The following is a 24113-nucleotide window of genomic DNA, read 5'->3' as shown; positions in this document are numbered from 1 at the left end:
GATGACTCATCCAGTACAATGCAGTATATTTGTCAAGGAGACTGAATCATATATGGGGGAAACCGCTTCTCAGGCAGCCAGCTGGTTCTCAGGTCAGCGAGAGACGGTCCATTTTTATCGGAAGCTTTATAGTAGCAATAATGCTGAGACCCAATACTTGGGCTCTACAATGTAGAGGAAATGGCATCGCCTGGCAGGTATGTGTTTACTGTTTACATGAACTTTAATTTCTCCTTCTTCTCTTTTGCTTAACATTTCTGGTGTGTGCTTTTACCATTTTTATAAAGGAGGAAAATCATTCTAATTGTAAAGAACTGAAGTGTGTGTATATGTGTGTGTGCGCGCGCGTGCATACACGCCTGCCCACATTCAAGGACAGATAGATAACCACTAATCTGTTGATGGACAGAGAGTTTTTATTCACTCATCCTCTTTCTGAAAACAAATGTCTCTTTAGGTATTCAGATAAAATGGTTCTAACCCATCCCTTTTATTAAGTCCTAATCTAAAAGGTGCTATCCTAAGAAACAGCTTGCAGGAGTGATACATCTTTTGGGTGGGTAACTTAGAGCTTTTTTAAAAAAAAAAAAAAATAAGCAGAGGAGGGCTGAAGGAGGAGGTCTAATGTTAACTGTTGTATTATGTTGGATTTCTTCTGGTATCTTGTCCCCCCACCCACCCCAAGATGCGTGGCTTAACTCAAGAAAGCTTTATTCCCCTTATGACTGAATATGGTTATTTTTTGCAGATCGCAATTTGCTCAGACTGAATTCATGCATTAACTTTTCCGAGGTGGGAGAAAGGGTAGTGGGGATTTGGTATCAACATTTAATTATAGCTTTCACATGATCTAAAGGATCATTCTGCATAATTGGAAAGCCGTGTCTGCATGTCTGACCTTCTCTATTTCTTCACTCACTAAATTTAAACAATGCCTGACTAGTTAAGGCACATATTTTGCTTATTTGAGTATATTAAACATTCCTATGTGTGCTCACAGTCTATTCAATGTTTTAAAAAGGTACTTTTGAGTCCTACTTGTTAGGAACAGATGCTATAGTTAGTTTATAGCAGTACTATTTATGCTTTCCGGGGTTGTCGGTCCAGCATGGCTGGGTCAGGACCTATAACACCACTGCCCACAAATTTGCCTAAGATCTCACATTGGTGGAGCAGCCCAGTCTGTCATGGTAAATCCTGTTATCATCGGAGAGTGTGAAGAAGATCTGGAGTTTCCAAGCTAGAAAAATAGGCAGTCTTTGTTCCTTTTCCTCTTTCTTATAAAACCCATAATAATGACTTGTTTTCCTTGAGGTGTATGAATTTTAAACTGTTGGTAAATGCATCCCATTTACTGATTCAGATGCATTCAGAAATTCATGTTTCTGTTTGTTTTGTGGATTAAGTGGTACACTTTTTTTTAGAGTGGCCAATTTGTTTTTGGAGAGAAGACCATCTCCAACTCCAAATTTCATTAATTTTGCATTCTATAAATGAAAGCCACCTGTTATGCTGTAACATGGTAATTATGGTAGAGGACAATAATGAGGAAGAACAGTATTTGAAATATGTGGGGGTTTTGCTAAGAATTTTCCTGCCCACATCTGTAGGGCTTATTTTTATATGCGTGTGTATACACATACATATATAGTACATATTTAATAATAGCATTTGGTGATAATAAAAATACTTCAGATTCAAAGTGAGAGAGAGACCTTTTCTATTCCTTCTCATTAACAATTTTTTCTTTTAAGCTGTGGAAGGAAAGCTACTTAAAAAACATTAACTTGAACTGAGTAAAGCTCATGCTTTGCAATGTTATATAGTAAACAGGGTTCTCTTGCAGTTTGGGCAAATGCTACACTAAACTTGGAGTTTACTTCATCAAAAGTTATCTGAAAAATAATGCAAATTAATTTTGTTTTGTCCTTTTGAAGGCAGAGGAGCCTTCTGATTTGTATCCTCTGATTTCACTGATATATTAGGTTTTACCACTTCCCCCCATTGAGGCCTACAGAAAGTGATAGGCAGGGATATAAAAACACTTCTTTTAACTCTTTTGATTTAATGGTATTTTCTGTGACAGTGTCTTGTTTTCCTGTGATTTGTGTCATCAACAGTCCTGTTCGTATTCTTCCCAAAGCAGCATAGACCTCTCCAGCTCCATATGGGAGGCACTTGGGTCACTGAGTGACCCAGTGACCACTGCTGGCTGTGGCTACTGCACTTGTGGGTCCACAGACTGTGAGCTATCCGTCCAAAGCGATCTCATGGTTTTTAGATCCTTCTTTCCCTTTTGAGGGAAAAAGGATGCAGAAGCATGGCTAGTATTGAAGGTCTCCTATCATTCAACTCGGAAACAATTAGTAGATACTGAGGGAGCCGGGTGCTGGGTAGTGTTAAATTAATAAGTGCGTGAGATCCAGACCCAGCCCTGTCTTCACTTCAGTGCCCACCTTGTTGGGATTCATCATTATGTGTAATAGATTCTTCCCGGGGTTTTCTTTTATTCATAAATTGACTGGAACCTGCGATCCAGAGCTATCAGTTGCCACGTGTATAAGAAACTTTGAGCTGTTCCCTTTTTGATTCTTCAGAAAGTAACTCTTCTTGGATAGACATCAAGAAAAAAACTGTCTGGCTCGAAAGTCAGTTTGATAGTTTTGATGACCATGTTTTCTGAACCAAGCAGAGTGACATAATTTTGGACAAAAGCTTCTGTGAGACATTTCTTGTATGTGTGTGTGTGGGGGGGTGACAGGAGAGCATTTAAATCCTCGAAGATTAACTATGGATTACCTATCAACATTTAAAAATACTCATTTGTATTTCGAGAGACCCTTTTCTAGAGTCTGCAGTGCATTGCTCTACAGACGTATGATTTGTGGCTGAGCGGCCATGACTGGCTCCCAGGGGAGGGCTCAGCTTGCCCATCGCCTACACTCTACTGCCACCTTCATTCTCCCACATCGGGAGTTACACGCATTCTGCCTACAGAGTGGGTGGGATTCCTAACACTTGGAGGTAAATCTTGTGTCGTTACCTGTAAATAGCAACCTTCTTCTCTAGTTCAGAAAAGCATAGACTTACTGGGACATAACCCCACTCTTAAAAACAAATGGGACACAAGTTGTCAAACGGCTGTGGACTTTTGTTAGCCCTGTGCCTTCTTTCAGGGATAGGTTTGCTTCAGAAGCAGGCTGACACTTCAGCCCTCTTGGAAAGAGCTTTTGGCTTGGGATGAGGGAGGTACTTCCTGCTACACATGGCAGGGGGTGAGCTGTGTCATCTTCAGATCATTGAGTATGCAAGGAAGCACAGGAAGATGTCATTTCTATCTCAATCTCAACCCAAGAGATGACTTTTCGTTTTCAGTATTAACTCATGGGATTGTAGAGATTTTTTCAGATTGGAGATGTCCGAGCTGGGTTTGGGTGCTTTTTTTTTGTGTGTGTGGTTTGCTGTTAAATACGTGTTCCTCGTCCCCATCCCAGCAGAGGAGCTGGGTTGCCTCCTGTCATTGATCCAGCCCCGTGGGGCCAGGGTTTGACTGGACCTCTTGAATTCTATTATATGGAGCACAGACAGCATGTGTCATAGAGGCTGCTTGGGAAGGGTGAAGAGCAAAATTAGTGCCTGTGGGTGGGCATGTGTTCTCATCACATCGCCAAAGAACAGCAGTGTGCGAAACCTGGCAGGAACTTGTTCCAAAGAAATAGAAAACAGCCCCTCCCCCTTTTTTGCTTTGAGTAATATTTAAAAAACATCAGTAACCCTCACGTAGAAGAAATGGAACTATTAGAAAACCCCTGTGATTGAATGTATGTGTTTAATCATCTTTAAAATTGAGGTTAGAATAGAAGAAGTAAAAAGGAACTAATCATAAAAAATGTTCTGGGGGATTCTGTCGCTTGTATTATAAACTCAGTATTCCGTAAGAATATTATTGTCTGATGCCTGGGGGAATTTGTTAATGCTAACAATTAGGGGGAAATCTATTCTGTTTAACTCTTTTCTGTTCTTCTTTGAAATGATTTTATAAGAAACACCATTTATTTTTCTCAGTAAAATCAATACCAAAGGGAACATTTGTGTTTTTCATGTATGTGAATCGCCTTGTATCTCAAGGAACAAAGCAAAGGTAACATTTCCATTTATAATTGAAGCATGAGATCCTCCTTTTATAATTCCCTTGAGAAGGTCTTATGAATTTGCTAATCTTTCCTCCAAGTAGAATATTTCTTGAAAGGATAGTGGTGATATGTCATTTGTACAGTGGGCATTTTTTATTTATTTGGACACATGTTACCTTTATAATTAGGGGGAAGTTGATATTTTATTTAAATAGTAGTAATGTTTACTTCTTAATGTTCCCTCATAAAAACCAACATTTCTGAACTTGAGGTCCTTTAGTACACAAAATTCAAGTGGCCCAGCTGTTTAGGATTCACGCACGCGCATGTGTACTAAAAAAGCACAACACATAAGATTTACATCAGCTATTTCTAAGCGTGCATCTTAGTAGTATTTTGTTGTGCAACAGATTTGTTTCATCTTGTGAAACTGAAACTCCATACCCATTAGAAAACTCTCTTTTCTCCTCTCTCAACCCCAGGCAACCACCAGCCAGAATTCCACTTTCTGTTTCCATGACTTTGACTAGTTACGTCTGGGTACCTATATGAGTAAAACGAATAGTGCAGTGTTTGTCCGTCTGTCTTTTTCCCGCAATACTGGGGATTGAACCCAGTACCTAACCTGTGCTACGTGACCGCTGTACCACTGAGCTCCACCCCCAGGCCCCCAACCTCTGCTTTTTTGCCTTGAGACAGGTTCTTAGTAAGTTGCCCAGGCTGGCCCCAAACTTGGAATTCTCTTACCTTACCCTTCCAAGTAACTGGGATTGTAGGTATGTGCCACATGAACTATCTGTGACTTGCTTTATCTCACTTAGCATAGGGTTCTCAAGGTTCCTTCCATGTTGTTGGGTATGACAGGATTTCCTTCCTTATTAAGGCTGAGTAATGTTTCATTGTATATATGTGCCACATTTTGTTTGGCCATTCATCCCTTGATGGTTGTTCCCATCTCTTGTCTTATGGAGGATACTGCAGTGAAAATGGGTTCACACTGAGCAGTCTTTTGAGATAAGAATGTACAGTTGGTTCTCTCTGTGCAGGCACACAGGACGAAGCACTGTCACGTTGTATCCCTTTCTGTTCATCTAGCCTTTTCAGTTCATGCAGGACTTCCATATACAGAGCACTTGACTCATTTAGGACATTGCTGGGTACAGGGTGGTATTTTCATAGTGCCTACAGGGAAGTGACTGTCCTAGAGAACCAGAACAACATGAGGTTAGTCCTGGGAGATGGTGTTCCTCTTGATTAACATTAGTTTGGGGACCCTTTTATTCTTTACATTAAATCACAGCCCACACCAGTGGGTTTATGACAGGCTTTCCAGTAGTGTAATTGCATCTGGCCAACAGGCAGGTCAGCATCTGTCAGTAAAGCTCTCTGGTAGAAGTTGCCTGTGGTCACTTGGCTGTCATGCCTCAGGCTTTAGCCACCTCTGAAGGCAGGTCTTAAAACTTGGTTGGGTTCCCTACTGCAAGGATTCTATGGTGGTCAAGAAAGCCCAATTTTAGCAGCTTAGCCACCCAAGGGTCTCAATTATCTGTGAAGATCATGAGTCTTGAAATAAAATGCCTTCTAGCGCTGCCACAATCTGGTGGGCTTTGGAAGTTGTAGATAGCTCTGGTGTTTACTAGGGGTTCTTTTTGAATCAGGTACTCAAACTGGAATCCTCTCCTATAGATGAAAACTATTTCAAGATGTTAAAACTGTGAGCAGGCTGGGTAACTAGCTGACCTGAACAGTTTCCTTACTTCCCAGTTCTTTTATAGCAGGAAAGTAATTGAAGAGAATGTGTGTACTGAGTGGATAGCTCTGTTTTGTTGTTGGAAGGAAATTGCCCTTGTTGGTCAAATCCTGTCCCTCTGTGTAGTCCACTTAGGAGGATCATGGTGCAGTGGGTTCATGATCCTCCTCTGAGCCTGACGCTTGCCTTCACTGCTCACCAATAGTCAGTGAGTTCTTAAAAGAGAATCTTCCAGTACCTCTGAGTTTGGGATTTATGAACTGTTTTAGTCAGCTTTATCACTGCTGTGATCAAAAGACCTGATAAGAACAATTTTAGAAAGAAAAAATTTATTTGGTGCTCACAGTTTCAGAGTTCTCACTCCATAGACTGCCGACTCCATTCCTCAGGGCTTGAGGTAAGGCAGAACAACATAGTGGAAGCCACTAAGGACATCTCACCAGGAAGCAGAGAGAGAGAGAGAGAGAGGACACACACAAGTTCTGCTCAACAAGGACAAAATATGTAACCCAAAGGCACGCCCCCAGAGAGCCACACCTGCAGCCACACCCTACCTGCCTGCATTTACCACCCAGTTAATCCCTATCAGGGAATTAAGGCACTGATTATGTAAAGGTTCTACAACCCAATCTTTGCGCATCTGAACTTCTTACATTGTCTCACACTTTAGCTTTTGAGAAACTTCACATCTAAATCATAACATAAACCATAGCATTAATGTGGGTACCATTGATAAATTTGCATTTAAATAAGCCATTTGAACTTGGGTATGGAAGTGCTTTGTTTTTATTGGTCAGCTTGCTTTGTAGGCCTGAAGATTTCTCAACCATGGCAGCCATATTCCAGGGACCCCAACATGAAGGCTAATGCAGCAGTTTAAGAATTCCTCCTTGCTTCACTCTTCTCCCCCAAATATACCCAGATAGAAAGTTCGTAGTTAAAACCTGGCAGAGCAGAGTAGAACTGGCCATTCTCACTGGCAGTGGGGTAGGTTTAATATTTTATTAAATTCATTATAACTCAGTTTTCATGATTTCTTGGTTTTCAAAGTACTTTGACATACCAATTTTGCCCTGGGGACTTCATAATTGTGTAATGATACTTGCACTGAGAGAATGTGTCTGTTAGTTTGTCAGGGTTAGAGGTCTTTGTGGTTCAAGTTTTTCTTTCTATTTGAAAGATGTTTTCAGTTGCATTTTACTGGTGAAAGTTTTCTGATCTGCTTTTGTGTAATATTTTTGTGGCATGCGTTTTCTAAATTCACTGGCACAGCTAATGAAATGTAAGAGCATTTTTTTTTCTTTTTTAACACAAAGATGTGAAAAGGGACCTCAGAGGTCATTTGGCCCCTACTCCTCCATATACATATGAAGCAGCTGAGGCTAAGTAATAGAGTCAGGCTGTGGTACCCAGTTGTGAGGAGTAAGTGGATGGCAAGGTAGGCCTCCTGACATATCCCAGAAGGAACAACTTCTGTTGGTGAGAAGCCCTTGTCCCTGTGTCTTGTAGCTGTGCTATTACTAATACCACTTCATTTCTTATAATTCCTTTACAGTCGCTGCCTTGCCAGCAATCTTAAGAAAACAACAAGAACACTCTTTTTGCATCCTTCAGAGCAGCTAGTATGGATACAGGAACTTTTTCACAACAAAGCCATTAAAAAAAAAATGTAGGCAGAGGTGGCTAAAGAGACTGAATCCTTTATCTGTCCCTAATGTCAGTGACCTTGAACAAATCCCTTTCCCAGGCTGGATTTACATTTTTTTCCTGTGAATGAGAGTGGTTTCTCTAATTGACTGATGCAAGAAATGTAAAATCCCAGGGCCTACCGGAGGGATACAAGTTCAAGGCCAGCCTCAGCAATTTAGCAAGACACTGTCTCAAGATTAAAAAAAAAAAAAAGGCTGTGGCTGTGGCTCATGATTAAGGGCCCCTAGGTTCAATCCCTTCTGGCCCTCCTCTTTCCCAGTCTTGGCCCAGAGAGTAAAGACCAGCCCCACATTCTTCAAGGGAGAATAGATGTCTGGAGTGTTTTTTGTTTATTGTGTGTGTTTAGCTTTTTATCTCTACTCAGGGAGGTGACAAGAAGCCCCAGGGGCAAAAGAAACCAAACAATTAGTGATTCTTGCCACCTGAAAGGACTCCCATGTCCAGTGGATCTGCCGGGAATACAAACAATGAGGCTTGCAAAAAATCCTGTCTGTTGCTAGCACGATGTGCTGACTTTCCTTCCTTCCTGCGGGGTAAATGATCATCTCCTTTTGTTTAGAAGAGTTCTTATGAAGAACTAGCTTGTAAAAGATTTTGTAGGTTCAGAATTTGGCATTAACAGTTTAGTAATTTCCTGACCTTTTGACTATGGTTTGCTTGGGACTGGTGCAGGGGGTGTTAGGTTTATATATATATATAAATATATATCTCCTGCCCTGGGTCACAGGAGAAGGAACCAGACTTTACAGGACTGTTATTGGCATCTTGTAGATTTAAAATTCAAAGTCTCACTAAATACTTGAGCTTGTGGATTTTCAGGTACTGTTTCCTTTGTTTTCTCCAATAATGAGGAAAAACGCAAAGCTATTCTGAGAAAGTCATGCACAGAAGTTCAAGGGCTACAATTTAAAGCCCTGAATTGGAGATTATTAACTTTAAACGGCTCCCTTTGCCATTTGTGTTATGAAGTACCAATTTTTCTATTACATGTACGCTTTAATGTGGTGAGAGTTAATTTTGTTCAGTGATCCAATATTTCCATTAACTGGCCTTTAGGGGTTAAATGTGGATCGTAAATACCACTTGTGTAAGGGTGTGTAAAACAGGGAAAGGCAAAGAAAATTATTGCTTTCTGGGTAAAAAGTAGGAAAAGAAGAAAGGGTTCTCTGGGGGCGGGTTGTGTTGTTTGTTTTCAGTTGTTAGTTCTTTGAAGTTCATTAACTACAAACTCCACTGAACCCCAGGCTCAGTAGAGCAGACAGACAGTAAAAGCAGGGTCATAAACCTAGATTCAGACTTTGCGGCTCACCTCCCAGGGCTCCCTTGTTTCCATTTTTTGCCTTGTAAGCACCTGAAACTCAGCCCTTTAGGACAGACTATTTAGTCTGTGAGAAATGGATGCTTTCTTTTGGAGGGGGGCTTGAATAAAAATAAGTTCATTTCTTGAATTATTTCCCTCATATTGTCCAGCGTGGTGGCACATGCCTGTAACTTCAGCTATTCAGGAGACTGACACGAGGGATTGCAAGTTCAAGTCCAACCTGGGCAACTAGCACTGTATCAAAATTTAAAAAATAAACCAAAAATAAAAAGGTTTGGGGGTATAGCTCAGTGGAAGAGCACCTCTGGGTTTAATCCCTAGTGCGAGCATCCACACACAAACAAACATGTATTCCTCATGTCAAAGTTGTTTGTATTTTAGTGATTTTTTTTTTATTAAAAACTCAGAACTGACTCCAATAAATGCCTTGAATATTAATGAATTGTTAGAGTAAAATCTTCCAATAATTTCCTAAAATGTTTTAACTGACTTTAAAATATCCATGTTTGCATTTAAAGAAGCTGTGTGTAATGCTATAATAAGTTAGTATTACAATAAAACATATACACGTCTGTTTTCATCTTGTTACTTCAGTAATTCTAACAGGTAGGACCTCTGGGCCTTTCAGGTAAAGGAAGGTATGGAGGCAGATGGGAGAACATGACTAGCTGAGTGGCCTTGTCCAGCATATGGAAATTATTTACCTTGGAGGGACAAGCCTGAATCTAATTCTCTATCTTGTGTCTGTATAATGCATACCTGGGACAGAGCAGAGAATTATTTGATGGTAGGCTTTTAAAAAGAAATGTTTCCTTTAAAAAAAAATCTTGAACTTTTTTGAATTCCATGGAATTCAAATTTTTTTAAAGATTCTTTTTTCTTTTTCCAAATCTTGTTACAGTTACTTTCAATTCTGTGGATTTGTTGTTCTTGTTGGTAATTAGTATTAAATTCCTGAAGTCGGTGTTTTCACACTCAGAAATAATTCTATTACCCTCCCGTCCCCTACCCCAGCCCTGTACTGGGAATTGCATCAGAGATCCTTACCACTGAGCCACACTCCCAGCCCTTTTTATTTTGAGACAGGGTCTTATTAACTTGCCAGTGCTGGCCTACAACTTGTGATCCTCTGTGCCTCAACCTCCCGGGTCACTGGGATTACAGCTGTGTGCCACAGTGCCACACTCAAAAATAATTTTAAAATGTGTTCTAGGGCCTACTATGAAGGTAATTTACCCACTGAACTACGGAGATTTAACCTCTCCATGGTTGACCAAGACTAGGATTTAGGAAGCATATTATACCCAGGAGTCTCCAGTTTCTGGTCCCTCCAGGTAAAAAATGTTAAGATTTGGGCTGTTGGGTAAAAGCAGAACACTTTCAATTTTTAAGAAACACAGGTGACTTTCTTTGCTGATGGCATGTGAACCACAATCAGGAAACTATCGTCCCTGTGCTGCTCCATCTCTCAACTTGACCTGAGCCCTCAGCTGGGCTGTCTTCCTGCTGGGCACATCATTCACCTCAAAAGATAACCTGCTCCAGGAAAAGCCACATGGACATAGGGAGAGTGGCCAAAGAGCCATTTTTTTTTTTAAACCTGCCTTAGACACTGCTTCTAAAATTGCCTCTTCAGGTGGTGAAGCTAACACTTAAACACTTCATTGCCTGTTTTTAAGTGTCCTAAGTTATAGTTTGAGACCATGCGTGGCAGCGACAGCACAGCCTCAATGCCTTTATTTTCATTATGCCCCAAGTATAGGTGATCACTTGTTGTGGATATGGGATTTCTAGTATTCTTGGGGTCTGATTTTAAATGTGGAATTCAAATGTGGACAAGAAAGGTTTTGTTGTCTTAAAAAAACCACAGCTCTGTCCTTAAGACACTTTTGATATGTTAAAGTAAAATCAAGATTTTTTTTTTTTTTTATTAACATAGCAAAGAAGGAAGGAAGGAAAAGAAATGTGGTAGAATCCAGTTGAATCACTCTTCCTGTGTAGGATTTGTGCTTGTCCCAGACTGTAGGAGATACACACTTAGAAGTTAATTTAACAATTAACAATTGCAAATTAAACAATTAATTTAACAGTTGCATTTTGGACAGTGCAATGGAGTGAGTCTAATATAACTTACAAACCTTGTTGAGAAGTAAGCCAGAGAGCAGCATTTTATGAGGGGCTTTCCGGCCTGCCTACCCACTGCCAGGCCGTGGGCATCTCACCTCCATTCACAGTCCCTGTGGCTTGGCCCCCAGTACTGGGGCTCTGTGTTGGAGGCTGCTGTAGACCGGCAGAAGTGTAAAGCCTCTGGGCCACTGCAGGTTTTCCCCAGCTCTCTAGAAGTGTCAGTCAGCTTGGGGATATCAGAGGGTCTCTAATTGTCTGCTGGTATTTCCCTAACAATTTCCTCCAAGGCTCCCATGTTTAACTTCCAGCTCTGATCTTTGTTCCTTTGTGTCTTTCTTCATTTCCTTTTATTGGCCATTATGGGTCACAGGACACAACAGAAAAGAAAGGAGAGACCAGCCTGGTGACCAGCACACTGCCTGGTACCTTCGCCTTGGGACCGCCCGGCAGAGTCTCCATTCCACTCCTAAGGATGTCTGGGAGTGGGCTCTGTGGCTGTGCAGAGGGTGAACCAGAACATTCAGTGCACTGCTATACTGGCTCCTGGGGTCTGAAGGTGTAGGGAGCATTCAGAGGTTGAAAAATAGGAATGTTTACAGCAAATTGTAATTTTTTTTAATATATATATTTTTTAGTTATTTATTTGTATGTGGTGCTGAGAATCCAACCCAGTGCCTCACACATGCCAGGCAAGCACATTACCCACTGAGCCACAACACCAGCCCCATCAGCAAATTATAAAATTTAAAGGAAAATTACAGCTGTAATTATAAAATTTAAAGGAAAATTTTATGGAGGCACATAACCTGCTAAATCAGAACTATATGTTAAACAAGATATTAGCATATAGTTTGGTGTCAGAATCACTTGTTTCTAAATACAGGTGGCCCCAGCCATCGCAGATTTTTTTAAAAAGGAGTATTTTTATGAAAATTTCAATAGAAAAATAAAAGTACAAGAGGCCCATGCTAATAAATTTTGACTTGCTAGGAATAATTCTAAAGAATAATCTACAAATTACTAAATTTTATAATCATTCATATTTCCAGTATTATTTGTACTCCCAGTACATGGCCCTCTAATATGCATCAGAGAACCATGTGTAGGTGAGGAGATTTACATGCTTTGGTGTAGCTAGGTAGCATCAACAGCATAGATGCTGGGTTTATCTGAGGCATGTGAGGATGAGGATGGAATGCCCCTTACCTCCCCTTCTAAGGATAGGACTTGGACACAAAGGGCACTGGTGACCTTGTAGAATGGCAGAACTTCTGGCGTGTGGCATAAGACTACAGTGGGATTTCTAAAATATTTTCAATGGCTTCACTCAGATTCTGAGCCCAGTATAGAGTGAAGGAAGAAAATCTAATTAACATCCCCAAAGGGGTCTGTGATTGTCACAATATAAGCAGGTTCTTGGATAAAATGTAGGTCCCTAGTCATTAGAAAGCAAAGAACACACACACACACACACACACCTTTTAAGAATCGTGTCATTCTTGAGTTCTGTTCCTGAAAACTTACTCCATGGTGTGAATAAACTTTATGTATACAACCAGAGATATGAAAAATTGTGCTATATGTGTAATATGAATTGTAACGTATTCTGCTGTCATGTAACAAATTAGAATTAACAATAAATAAATAAATAGTTTAAAAATATGTATATGGGTTGTGAAGATAAAAACTACAAGCTACCAAAGCCGTGTTGTAACAGGGTTCCCCTGCACAGGCAAGATTAGCTGCAGCAGCTCAGGAAAGCAGAGACGCAGTGGAGTGGACTGATGAGCCTGCTTTCTTTTCCTCAGGTCTGTCGCTCCAGCACTGTGAGTTCAGACTACCTGCTCAGGTACATAGATTTTCTTACCAGCAGTTATTAGGGTAGGGCTGTTTCAAAGATGGCTCTCCAGGTGTATTTTGTGGTTGGTATCACTGACCTTAACTAACTGTGGGGAAGCCTTTTTCTTACTTAGCCCACTTTTCAGCTTTCCTAACTGATTTCATGCATACTGACCCCCTTTATGTTTAATGTTCAGAAAGTTTCTTCTCTGCCTCACGGTGCCTGCTCATCAGGATTTGAGAGGAAGGCTAACTTCTTTGCCAGACTTGCCCGCTGCCAGAAATGGCACTTTGCAAATTAGTCTTCTACCATTTGAATTAGTGATCTTTCCTAACCCTTTCCTGTAATGGCCTAACCGAACCATATAAACAGTACATATTTTGGTAATTAATATAAAGACCTTATTTCCTGTAGCATTAAGCATGCAGGACATGTGTTCTGCCTTTAGTGGTTTGTACAGAGCAGAAAATGTTACTGCCATTCACAAAACCACATAACTTCCCTTGTCTATCAAGTCCAGAATATGTAAATTTCTAAAACCAGAGGAATTGACTTTTTGACTGGTTCTTTTTTTTTTTTTTAAAGAGGGAGAGAGAGAGAGAGAGAGAGAGAATTTCAATATTTATTTTTTAGTATTTGGCGGACACAACATCTTTGTCTGTATGTGGTGCTGAGGATCGAACCCGGGCTGCATGCATGTCAGGCAAGCAGGCTACCGCTTGAGCCACATCCCCAGCCCCGAGAAATTGACTTTGAAAATTCTTAACTGACATGTAAAATGAATACCCACAAAAGCACCACCCAGTTTAACAGATCTTAACCTGTACCTCTGACTTCTTAACACATTTGCTTGTGCTGAAATAGTTTGTTGAGTCATTTTATAGAGATCACCAGATATATATACATGCATTTCGTATCTATATACATTTTACAAACATATAATACTTTCTATATATGTATGTAATTTGATGTGATCTAAGAGCCTTCATAAATTTATAAGCACAAGGAGGACTGGGGCGTGGGGATGTGATTAAAATAAAGCTTGTGTGCCTGACTCCCTGGAGAAAGCTGGTTATATTTGGCTCGGCTGGCGTCTGGGAGTTGGGCTGGAGAGGCTGGGATCTCTGGCTAATCCCTCTCAAGGTCTGGTGAAGTGGAGAAGAATGGAAAAGAGGCCAGAGGAAGTGAGTCTAATGTTTAGCATAATGGAGAGATAAAGGAGCCGTGTAATCAGATAAGGGCTGGTGATAAGGTGGGGGCCAGGAAGAATTTATGGGGCATATAAAAGTTCCAGTCTCCATTCCTGAAAGAAAAAAAAAAAACACTAAGGGAGGGGCAGGAGCAGAGGGCCAGCTCACAGATGGTCGAGGAAGTCTGCTCCTCCACAGGTGTGCCTGCCTACAGTGTGCCATCATCCCTGGTCTTTATGACAATGTCTTCTGCGAGAGGCTGGGTTCAGAGATTCTCCTGCTGTCTGTCCCAGCATCCCCAGCCCTTCCACTCTGACAACTGAGAAGCTGGGCGGTCTGTAGCCCCACTCAGTGTGGCCAGGGGACAGGGGTTTAAAGGGCCTGTTTCTGCCATCAAAGCCAGCCTTTCAGCAGAAGTAATGATGGCTGCAACTTATCAAACTTCTCTGGCTCTGGCACTTGACCTTTATCACTGCTTTTAACCAGCAGGGTGGATCCTGTCTTCATTTTGCAAAGGAAGAAAACTGAAGCTCAAAAAGCAATTTCTTCAGCTACTGAGGAGGCAAGGCACAGCTGACCTGTCTGCTTCCTTTGTTTATTTCTGTAACTTGTCCTTCAAATTTGGAGAAAACTTACAACATAAATGCTGAGATATTTTAAAACTTCTCTTTGGGGCTGCTAGTTTTGAAATTGTTCTTTCTTTGCCTTCCTCTCCTGACACAGGTTGTTACTTGCCTCTTTTTCATATTGAGTGACCATATCGCCCCCCCACCCCCCCACACACACACACAAAAAAAACCTGCATGTTGGAAACATAAAGCTTTTCCTTAAATGGAAAATCTCTAGTTCAGTCAATTTATTCATAAACCAGCCAAAGGATATGCTGTTGTTTGAGTGGTAGTCAAACACCATTGGTGATGACACTGGTTGTTTGGGGCTGTTCTGGTCGGGTTCAGACCCGGGCTCTGCACAGCTGGTGTTGGGGCCTGCCTCTGGAGCCTCCCCAAGTCCCCACCAGGCCACCGTGCAGCAGTTGCCAGTTTCAGCAACACCTTGTGGTGGTTATTTTTGACAGTGGTAGCATGTTTTGAAAATGTTTCTAAGGCATCCCGGCAGCCTTTTCCTTGCACAAATTTAAAAAACCAATCTGTCCTTGCCCTTCCGGCCCATCCTCCCCAAACAAACCCCTGCATCTGTTTTAAACAGATGTTGTTTAATTCTTTCCAGAAAGAGGGGGAGGGAAGGTGGGAAGGGAGTTTTCCTCTCTTCTACCTTTTGGTGGTAGAGTTCATTGTCCTTGCTCTCTGGGGTGGGGAGTGAAGTGCCCGAGTAATGTCAGTCAGTGCTCCATGGATGGGAAGCCGTTGGCCAGCGGCCATGCAGCTGGACCACGCAGACAGCCCTCTCAGCTCTCAGAGCAACACCTCACCCCAGGCCTGGTTTTAAATAACCAGATGCCACAGTTAATGCTGTCAGAGTTGTTGCCGGTGGAGACCAAAGGGGCTTCTTCCCGCCCACCCCAAACTCCCTACCTCTCCCCACTCAGAAGTCTATGCTGGGGAAGGCCCTGCTGGGAGGAATCGAGGCAAGAAGCTGCCATAGAGCACAAGCAGAGGCACAGGTAGCCTTTGTGGTCTAGAAGCAGAGGGTGGGGTATTTATAAAAATCTCTAATAAATGTGTTATTTTGGGAAATAAGTTTGTGGGACTAACAAGTAATGCAAGCCTCTCTTTTTCATGTTCGCTTCATCCCCTCAAAGGGAGAACAGCCCCCAACTACAGCATGTACAAAGTCAAACCATATTTTTTTTTTTTTTAGAGAATTTTTTTTTTAATGTTTATTTATTTTTTTAGTTTTCGGCGGACACAACATCTTTGTATGTGGTGCTGAGGATCGAACCCGGGCCACACGCATGCCAGGCGAGCACGCTACCGCTTGAGCCACATTGCCAGCCCAGTCAAACCATATTTTAACAAGAGGTGTATAGAGTTTCAGTTCTTTCAGTTCACGTTGGCCATTTCCTGGGGAGATGAACAGATAGTACACTCATCAAAGATTTGAGACAGCTGTGTTGTACACCGGAGGATTTTTAAATCCTAGGTACCCTTAGTTTTTCTGGAATTAAGGGGCGAAGGGGAAAAAATGTTCTCCAAAGTTGTTCATATGCAACTAATCTGAATACATTATCAAATATTCTTATCTCTGGGATCTCGAAGTATGTGCATGCACAACCTGTGATTTTTGCATGTATTTTTCTACATGTGCAATTTGTCCATTTACTTTTAATTAAAAGGAATTCTTAACCATTATCCCAACTAAAGTATTGTGGTTCGTAAGCAAATGAGTACTGAATACTTTCTTTTTCTTTTTCTTTTTTTTTAAACAAGGATTCTGTTAGCTACAAATACATTTTTTTCTTTCTTCCTTTTTTTTTTTCCCTTCAATACCAGGGATTGAACCCAGGAGTGCTTAACCACTGAGCCACATCCCCAGTCCTTTTTTATATTTTATTTAGAGACAGGGTCTCACTGAGTTACTTAGGGCCTCAGCCTCCAGAGCTGCTGGGATTACAGGAGTGCACCACTGTGCCCGGCTTACAAAATGCATTCCTTAAAACCTGTTTTATTGTGTATGTCACCTATTCATTTCACAGTCTATTAACATATCTCATTCTCAGCTCCAGGGATATTACAATGAACAAAAGGGCAAAGTCCTTGCTCTTAAGAAGTTCACATCCTAGTAGCCAGACAGATACAGGCCAGGCAGGGTGAGAAGATTTAAGATGTTTTATGTAGGATGGACAGGGAAGTCTTCTCTTACGGAAACAATTTCCAGCAGAGAACTGAATCATGTAAGGGAATGAGTCTAGTTGGTGTAGGGGAGAAGGGTGGGGAATGTTGGTTTGGTTTGGTTTGTTTCTTTGTAGTACTGGGAATTAAATCCAGGGCTGCTCTACCACTGAGCTAATCCCCAGCCCTTTGTATTTTTTATTTTGAAACAGAGTCAAACTAAACTGTCCAAGCTGGCCTTGTACTTGTGATCCTCTTGCCTAGCCTCCCAAGTCTCTGTGAGATGACAGGTGTGCACCACTGTGGCTGGCAGGAAAGGGGTTTTAAGAAGCAGGGATAAATAGCCAGTGCAGTGTCCCTGAGGCATGAGTGTGGCCAGTGGGACTGAAGTGGAATAAGTAATGGCCGCATTTTGGCTTTTCTCAAAATGATCTAGGAAGCTGCTGGAGGATTTGAATAGAGTCACAATCTAATCTGTTTTCTGGCAAATCAGGCACACATGGAAGTAAAGATTCCAATTAGGAAGCAGTTGTGATAATCTCAGTGCAAAGTGATGGCAGGTATGTTGGGCAGTGTCAATGGAGGTGGTAAAAAGTTGTCTTTGGTATAATTGGAAGGGAGAACCAAAAGAGTGGGAGCATACTAGAATGAAGAGTTTGATCTGATACATATTGATGGTGATGCCTGTGAAACACCCAAGCAGAGAACTCAGAAGAACTCACTAAGAGCTTCCTCCAGAAGAGGCCTGGATGGAAATGCAAATAAGGACACTGTTAGCATAGAGCAGGTAACTGGAGAAGTTGGCCCCTACGTGGATCGGGGATGGTTTAGGCACCGTGAAGGAGGAGAGGCAGAGAGTACCAGTACCCGGTAGGCATGATGGTGGGTGCAAGGGCAGGGTCTCTACTGACTGCATCTGGCTTCTCAGTGAAACAGGCAAGCTCATCCATCATCTGAGAGCAAGGGAAAGGAGGCCAGTTAAAAGTCATCTTGGAGACAGAGTGGACTGCTGTAGCAGGATGCCAGGTACCTCAGGATCCACTTAACAGATGATCATGACTTTAAAACAAGGCTTGTTTTAAAGCACAGTAGAGGGGGTGTTCCCCACACCATGTGCGGCAGCGTGGGTTGGAGCATGGAGTAGGTAGGTGGTAGGACTTAACCAGGTCAGGTTTTGTCAGGCAATCACGATGAGGAGAGAGAAAGCACAGGTCTTAAGGTTGTGTGCCGAGGAGTGTCACGGTAGATATCGGAGCTGAAGTTGGGTGGAGAATCAAAGTGAGAACATGAGGAATGCTGAGCAGGAGAAGGGCCTTGAAGGTGATGGTAAGAACAGGCTGCGATGCCAGGTGATCACTGGAGTCTGGAGGGAGCTACAGAATAAGGGGATGATGGCCGGAAAGTGGGCTGCTTAAAATTGAGGCAGGGAGGTGGTGCAGACGTTGGCGAGAAAGTCAAAGGTTGACCTGAGCGTGGGTCACTGGTTGGGTACAGGATGGAGTCATTGGAGGGAAAGAATCCCAGAAGCTAAGAGGCCAAGGAATTGGAAGGATGCTCATAATCAGTGATGAAACATCGAAGAATCATGGCAGGATAGTGGTAGGGAAGAGGAAGGACTGTGAGCCTGGTTGCCAAGCCTCTTCAAGGGATGAGAGGTTAAGGGGTGACCCAGAATTGTGGGTGGAAGAAGAGCATGGTCCGGTGTATGAGCTGCAGATGAACCCAGGGGAGGGTGAGGATCCTGCAGCTCTGCTGAGTCTCTACCCCATGTGTGGGCTTGGAGGAGCCATGCTGGAGAGAGTAGCCTGGGAGACTGAGCCACAGAGGACCTTTCACTTCATTCAGGTTAATAAAGCAAAAGGAATATTCATGAAATACCTAGAGTACTCAGATTCACAGGGACACAAAGTACAGATGATGGTGGGTGGGGGCTGTGTGTGGAGGGAGGAGAGAATGGGGAGTAAGTATTTTCACAGGTACAGAGTTTTGGTTTGGGATAATGAAAGCACTCTGAAGATGATGGGTGGTGGTTGAGGGTGGCCTGGGGGTGCAAATGTACTTAATACTACGGAAATGTACACTTAAAAATGGTAAATTTTGTACAGTAGGTACAGTTTATACGATTTTTTAAAAACCAAAGGAATGGTCAGAGGAGAAGATGAGGAAGTTAGGGGTTATTGGATTTCAGGCCCATGGACTTGGTAGAGGAAGGCAGCTGGGTCACGATGGAGGCTGAGCCAAGGGAGGGTCATGAAAATCCGAGTGACTTGTCTTTGGGGTGAGGAGGTGAGCAGGAATGTGCAGCAGAGGGACATCTCTGTCCTGCTGATGGTAGGACCAGGCTCCTTCTGGGGTAGGAGACAGCCTTCCCTGGGGCTCAAGACACAAGAGGGTTCTCTGTTACTCTGCATCTTTGTTTCCTAAAATCTAGCATAGCATCTGGCATACATAAGCTCTGAATATATGATTGAGTAAAAAATGAATTCTATCCAAGGAAAGAAAACATCAAGTGAGAATTCAATGGCCTTGCTGAAAATCCAAATAAATTTCCCCAAAAAGTGATGAAGAATGAAAAGAAACTGGGATTGGTCTCTGAAGGAGAAAGGATTGTTGGCAATTGTGCAAAAGAACTTATTGCAAAATCAAAGTTCTAGAATGGAAAAAAAATAAAACCATAAATAAGAGCCTACAAATGTGTAAAGGGTATCTTGAATTAAAATATTTCCCCATCTGTATAAATGATTTCACGCAGAATTTGTGATTTGGAAGTGGACTATCTTATTCTTGTACCAAATAAGAAAATTATTAGCTTCATAAAGTGTTAATAAGACTTGCCTTTCATTATAAACTAAGTTTACAGTGAGTATCCTCTTAAGTTATTAAGTTTGTCTTTCCAACTTACAAATAGATACCAAAATATAGAGATTGGCTCACTTATTTTTAATATTTATGCCCTGAAACTGGAGAATGAGATGCTTTGAATACTTCTTCAGAGACTCACAAGTAGTTGTTAATCACTTAGGTGTCTTTTTTTAAGGTACTTCTATGTTGAGTTGATGTGTTTTGTTTCTTCTCTAAAAAAATCTTGAGATGGGTTGCCTCTCAAGATTATTACCAGGCACAGATTTTCTCTTGCGTCCAGAGAAGTGCTGGCTGGTGGTCATCTTGCATTGTGAAACATGTTCTGCAGCTACCAGACCATTGTCATGCCCCATTCTTCTTGTTGTCGTTTTAGTGACAGCTATATTGTGCGTGTCAAGGCTGTGGTTATGACCAGAGATGACTCCAGCGGGGGATGGTTCCCACAGGAAGGAGGCGGGATCAGTCGCGTCGGGGTCTGTAAGGTCATGCACCCCGAAGGCAATGGACGAAGCGGCTTTCTCATCCATGGTGAACGACAGAAAGACAAACTGGTAATGGCAGACATGCAACTGTGGGTTAAATTAGCAATGACTGATTTCTTTACGTGACATCATAGCGCTCTTCACTTATTATTTTTTTTTAATTTTTTTTCTCTGACTTCAAACTCTTGCAAAAAAACTTGAAAAGTTAGAATTCTGGAGCTGCTGTCAAATTTTAAAACATAACCCTCCCTTTGCAGTAAAGGCTCTTGACCACACATGTTATGTAACTCAGATGATACGGAACCTTGAAGCCAGAGTTTTCAAAATGTAGAGTTTATTCATGGAGCTCACCATTGCATTTGGAAAGTAGAAATTACTTAAGAATGCAAAGGCACAGAGAAAATGTCTTCTGACATTTGGCTCCTTCTAAACAAGTGTTTATCTAAAAGACACCATAGCTTTTATTTCATAAGTAATGAGTAAAGCTTGTTTGGAAAAGAAGTAACAGAAAAGTAGTGGTATCACACTTCTGTAAATAATTATGCATGCTTATAAATAAATACTTGGGAGAGGGATGATTACTTCCCAAGAATGGATGATTGGTAGTTCTTAACGCACAGGGTGGTGAAGGAGCTGGGATGACCAGGTCTGTTATGATACAATCTATAACAGGAAGGAAAAATAGAATGTCCAGTCTATTTTCAGTTAATGGCCCTAAACATGGAAGACTACTCCTATCTGTAGCTGATCGTGGTGTGTATATTCAGAAACCAACAGATGATTTGGAATGTGCAGGATTGTACAGGATTTCACAGAGAATGCAGACGGCGCAAGAATATGTCGGTCTTACGTTTGAGACCCTTTATAGCGGCATCTGTTGAGTTTCATGTGTTAGATGTACAAATTTAATCTTCTTTTGCAACCACTTCTTAGAGTTTAAAAAAATCACACAGTAGATAAAACAATTTGTAAATGTTACATATGGATTAACAGAAATGCCATTTTCACACTTGATTCATTTCTGAAAATTGGAAGAGAGGATATAGCTAATTTTAAGAAGTATTTACATAGGAAGTTCCCTACATAATAGTCGGATGAAGAAAACATTCTTATTTACAAAATTTGGGGAATAAAGGCAGTATAATCACACGACCAACAAAAAGTGATGAAACTGTCATTTATCTAGCATTTACCATCTGCTGAGTACCATGTTAATCTTTTGGCTAGATTGTACCACTGTATGCTTACAACAGTCATTATGACTGAAGATATTAGGATTTAGAATGATTCTACATTGTTGGTGACCCATTTTGTGAACCACAATCCAGCATTTGATACCCCATCACGATGACCAAGACCAAACCAGAGTCGCACCTTCAGCCCATTGATGTAGTTTTTTCCCTTGCACAGATTTTTATTTTTGCAAAACTCTCATCATATTTTGTGATCAGTTATATGTCTCATTTACTTTGCCCAAGCATTCTCATAATAGATTTTCTGAACCAGGTGCAGTGGTGCATGCTTGTAGTGCCAGTGTCTTCTGGAGGCTGGGGCAGGAGGATCAATGACAAGTTCGAAGCAAACCTGGGCATCTTAGTGAGACTTTGACTCAAAATAATTTTTTTTTTTTTAAAGACTGGGAATTAGCACAGAGGTCAAATTCTTCTGGGTTCAGTTTCCAGTACTAAAAAGGGAAAAAGGAAAAAAAAAGGAAATTTTGGAGGGACTGAAGGTGTGTAGCTCAGTAGTAGAGCACTTTTTGTCTGAAGAAAAACAAGGAACAGAAGGAAGGAAATAAATTTTCCACGTTGCTGATATCAGTGTGATGTTCTTTTATTTACTTGGCCATCTCCTTAGTGTTGAAAACTAAAGTTCTTTCCTTTCTGCCTACTCTGAAGAGACACCTACCTGCATTTTCCATATTTATTACTTTTGGGGGATAATTTGGAGAAGTCAATTATGTGTGCAGGGGGCTACTGCTAGCATACGAAAATTTCCTTTTAACACATAGAAGGTCATATATTTTAAATCCTTATCACTTTGATAGAATAGCAGTGGTAGTTTATGGTACATAATGAGCTCAAACAATTTTCTCTTTGTTACAAACAGTTGTAACTGTGAATTATCTATTAATGTATGTCCTTTGCATATTTTCTATTGGGATCTTATTTTTCTCCTTGATATCTATGCTGTCTTGTATAATAAAGATCTAATCTTCATTTGACATACTTCAAATATAATTTTATAATCTGTTGCTTTGTTTATTTTAGTCAGTATTTTTTTTCTACAAAATCTTAATAGAAAAAAATTTTCACTCACCTTCTTTTTGTTTTTAATTGTTCTGGGTTAACAAATTATCTTATGTGGCTGGAGCTCTTGCTTAATATGTTCAAGGCCCTGTGTTTGATCCCCAGCACCTGGGGTAGGGGTGGGGGAACCTACTTGTGTGAAGGGTTGATGACATTTAGGTATATTTTTTCATGGAATTTCATGGTTTGTCATAGACTGTTTCAACCTAAACGGCCATTTAGATTGTCTGACCCAGCCCCTTAATTTTACAATACATTTATGAACTTGTATCTTGTTTTTAATATTTATTTTTTAGTTTTAGGTGGACACAATATCTTTATTTTATTTTTATGTGGTGCTGAGGATCAAACCCAGTGCCTCAAGCATGCTAGGCGAGCAGTCTACCACTGAGCCACAACCCCAGCCCCCTGAACTTGTATCTTACCTGTGACTTGTACATTATAGTTACAAGGTTTTATTATTTTTTCAAGGCTCTTGGTATGCACGGCATCACTAAACTCTTGCAACATTCCAAAGGAAGAAGATATTGTAGTAGTGGGGGGCTCAGTGCTTCAAGATGTGGTCCCCTTCCTTGGTTGAGGATGTGCATTCAGTGTCTGAACCGACACTTGGAACCATTTCTTTTTCAGAGCCCGGTGGGGCAGTTCCAGTCCTCTGTTCCCCCTGGACTTGTGGACCAGCTCTGTTTGTTGCCGTTGCACATCGTGCTGTCCTAAATGCAGGTGGCATTGCCTCTGCCACCGTGTCTCCCCATCCCTCTTCTTTAGTGTATGACTTAACTTCTAGGCTCCAGCTGTCCACTAACACACACCTTTGTACTCGGTTGCACTCTCAGCTCTCCAGCCCTCCCCATGAAGGGTATGGATTCCTGTTCCCACAGCGCGCACACACACACTCTCACACACTCACACACACTCCCCTTCAGAGACTCAGTGACCCCTCCCTTGGCTTTCTGAGCTTCTGCAGAGCAGCGTTTCTGCCCACTGGTGGACAAAGGCCCGCAGGGAGCTCTGCACTAAGAGATGGAATGGTGAGAGAGGGTGGAGGCCATTAATAGGGCACGGAGGGTGGATGGATCAGAATTCCCAGTTTGCCCACCAGGGCATGAAGTGCTCTTTCTGACTGAAACAGTGTTGTGGATGGACACTCCAGTGTTGTCCAGTTTTAGGTCTCAGTGTATTGTGAGGGGGTTTTGTGGTTGTTGGTTTTAGTTACATATTGGGGCTTGTGAGTTTAACTATCATTATTTCTGTGGGAAACAGGTGTGTTCCAGAGGCCCAGTCCCAAATAGTAATTCGGATCATTTTTATAAGCTGAGGATGAGAAAGTTTTCCTGAGAAGTTTTATGTGAGTTAGGACTTTTTGAGTTGAGTATTACTTTAGATGAATTAGAGGAGTTTACTCCTTAATCCCATGAGAAACCACTTTATAAAGACAAATCACAAAATATAGAGTTGATTGATCCCTCCAGTGACTGCCCATGTATAAGTTGGTGAACATTGTCACAAAATGTTATGGGGGAATTTGAGCCAGCACAGCTCTTTGAAAGACAATTTGGCGGGATTTTATTTTTTTATTTATCCTTACATACATACATGC

The 24113-nt window shown here is 41.5% G+C and overlaps 1 protein-coding gene across 2 annotated transcripts in view; it reads left to right on the top strand.

Annotated features, from left to right (window-relative positions):
* Spred2 (sprouty related EVH1 domain containing 2) overlaps nt 1–24113 on the top strand; it is a 118039-nt gene that overhangs the window by 66756 nt on the left and 27170 nt on the right. For both annotated transcript variants that reach the window (XM_076833436.2, XM_076833435.2), the window contains one exon: nt 20096–20273. In XM_076833436.2, the coding sequence (XP_076689551.1) occupies nt 20096–20273 (178 nt within the window). The remainder of the gene's footprint in view (nt 1–20095; nt 20274–24113) is intronic.

This window comes from Callospermophilus lateralis, chromosome 14, assembly GCF_048772815.1.
Source record: "Callospermophilus lateralis isolate mCalLat2 chromosome 14, mCalLat2.hap1, whole genome shotgun sequence".
Classification (NCBI taxonomy): domain Eukaryota; kingdom Metazoa; phylum Chordata; class Mammalia; order Rodentia; family Sciuridae; genus Callospermophilus; species Callospermophilus lateralis.
Note: the sequence above shows the minus strand (reverse complement) of the source record. Positions and strands in the feature narration are given on the sequence as shown.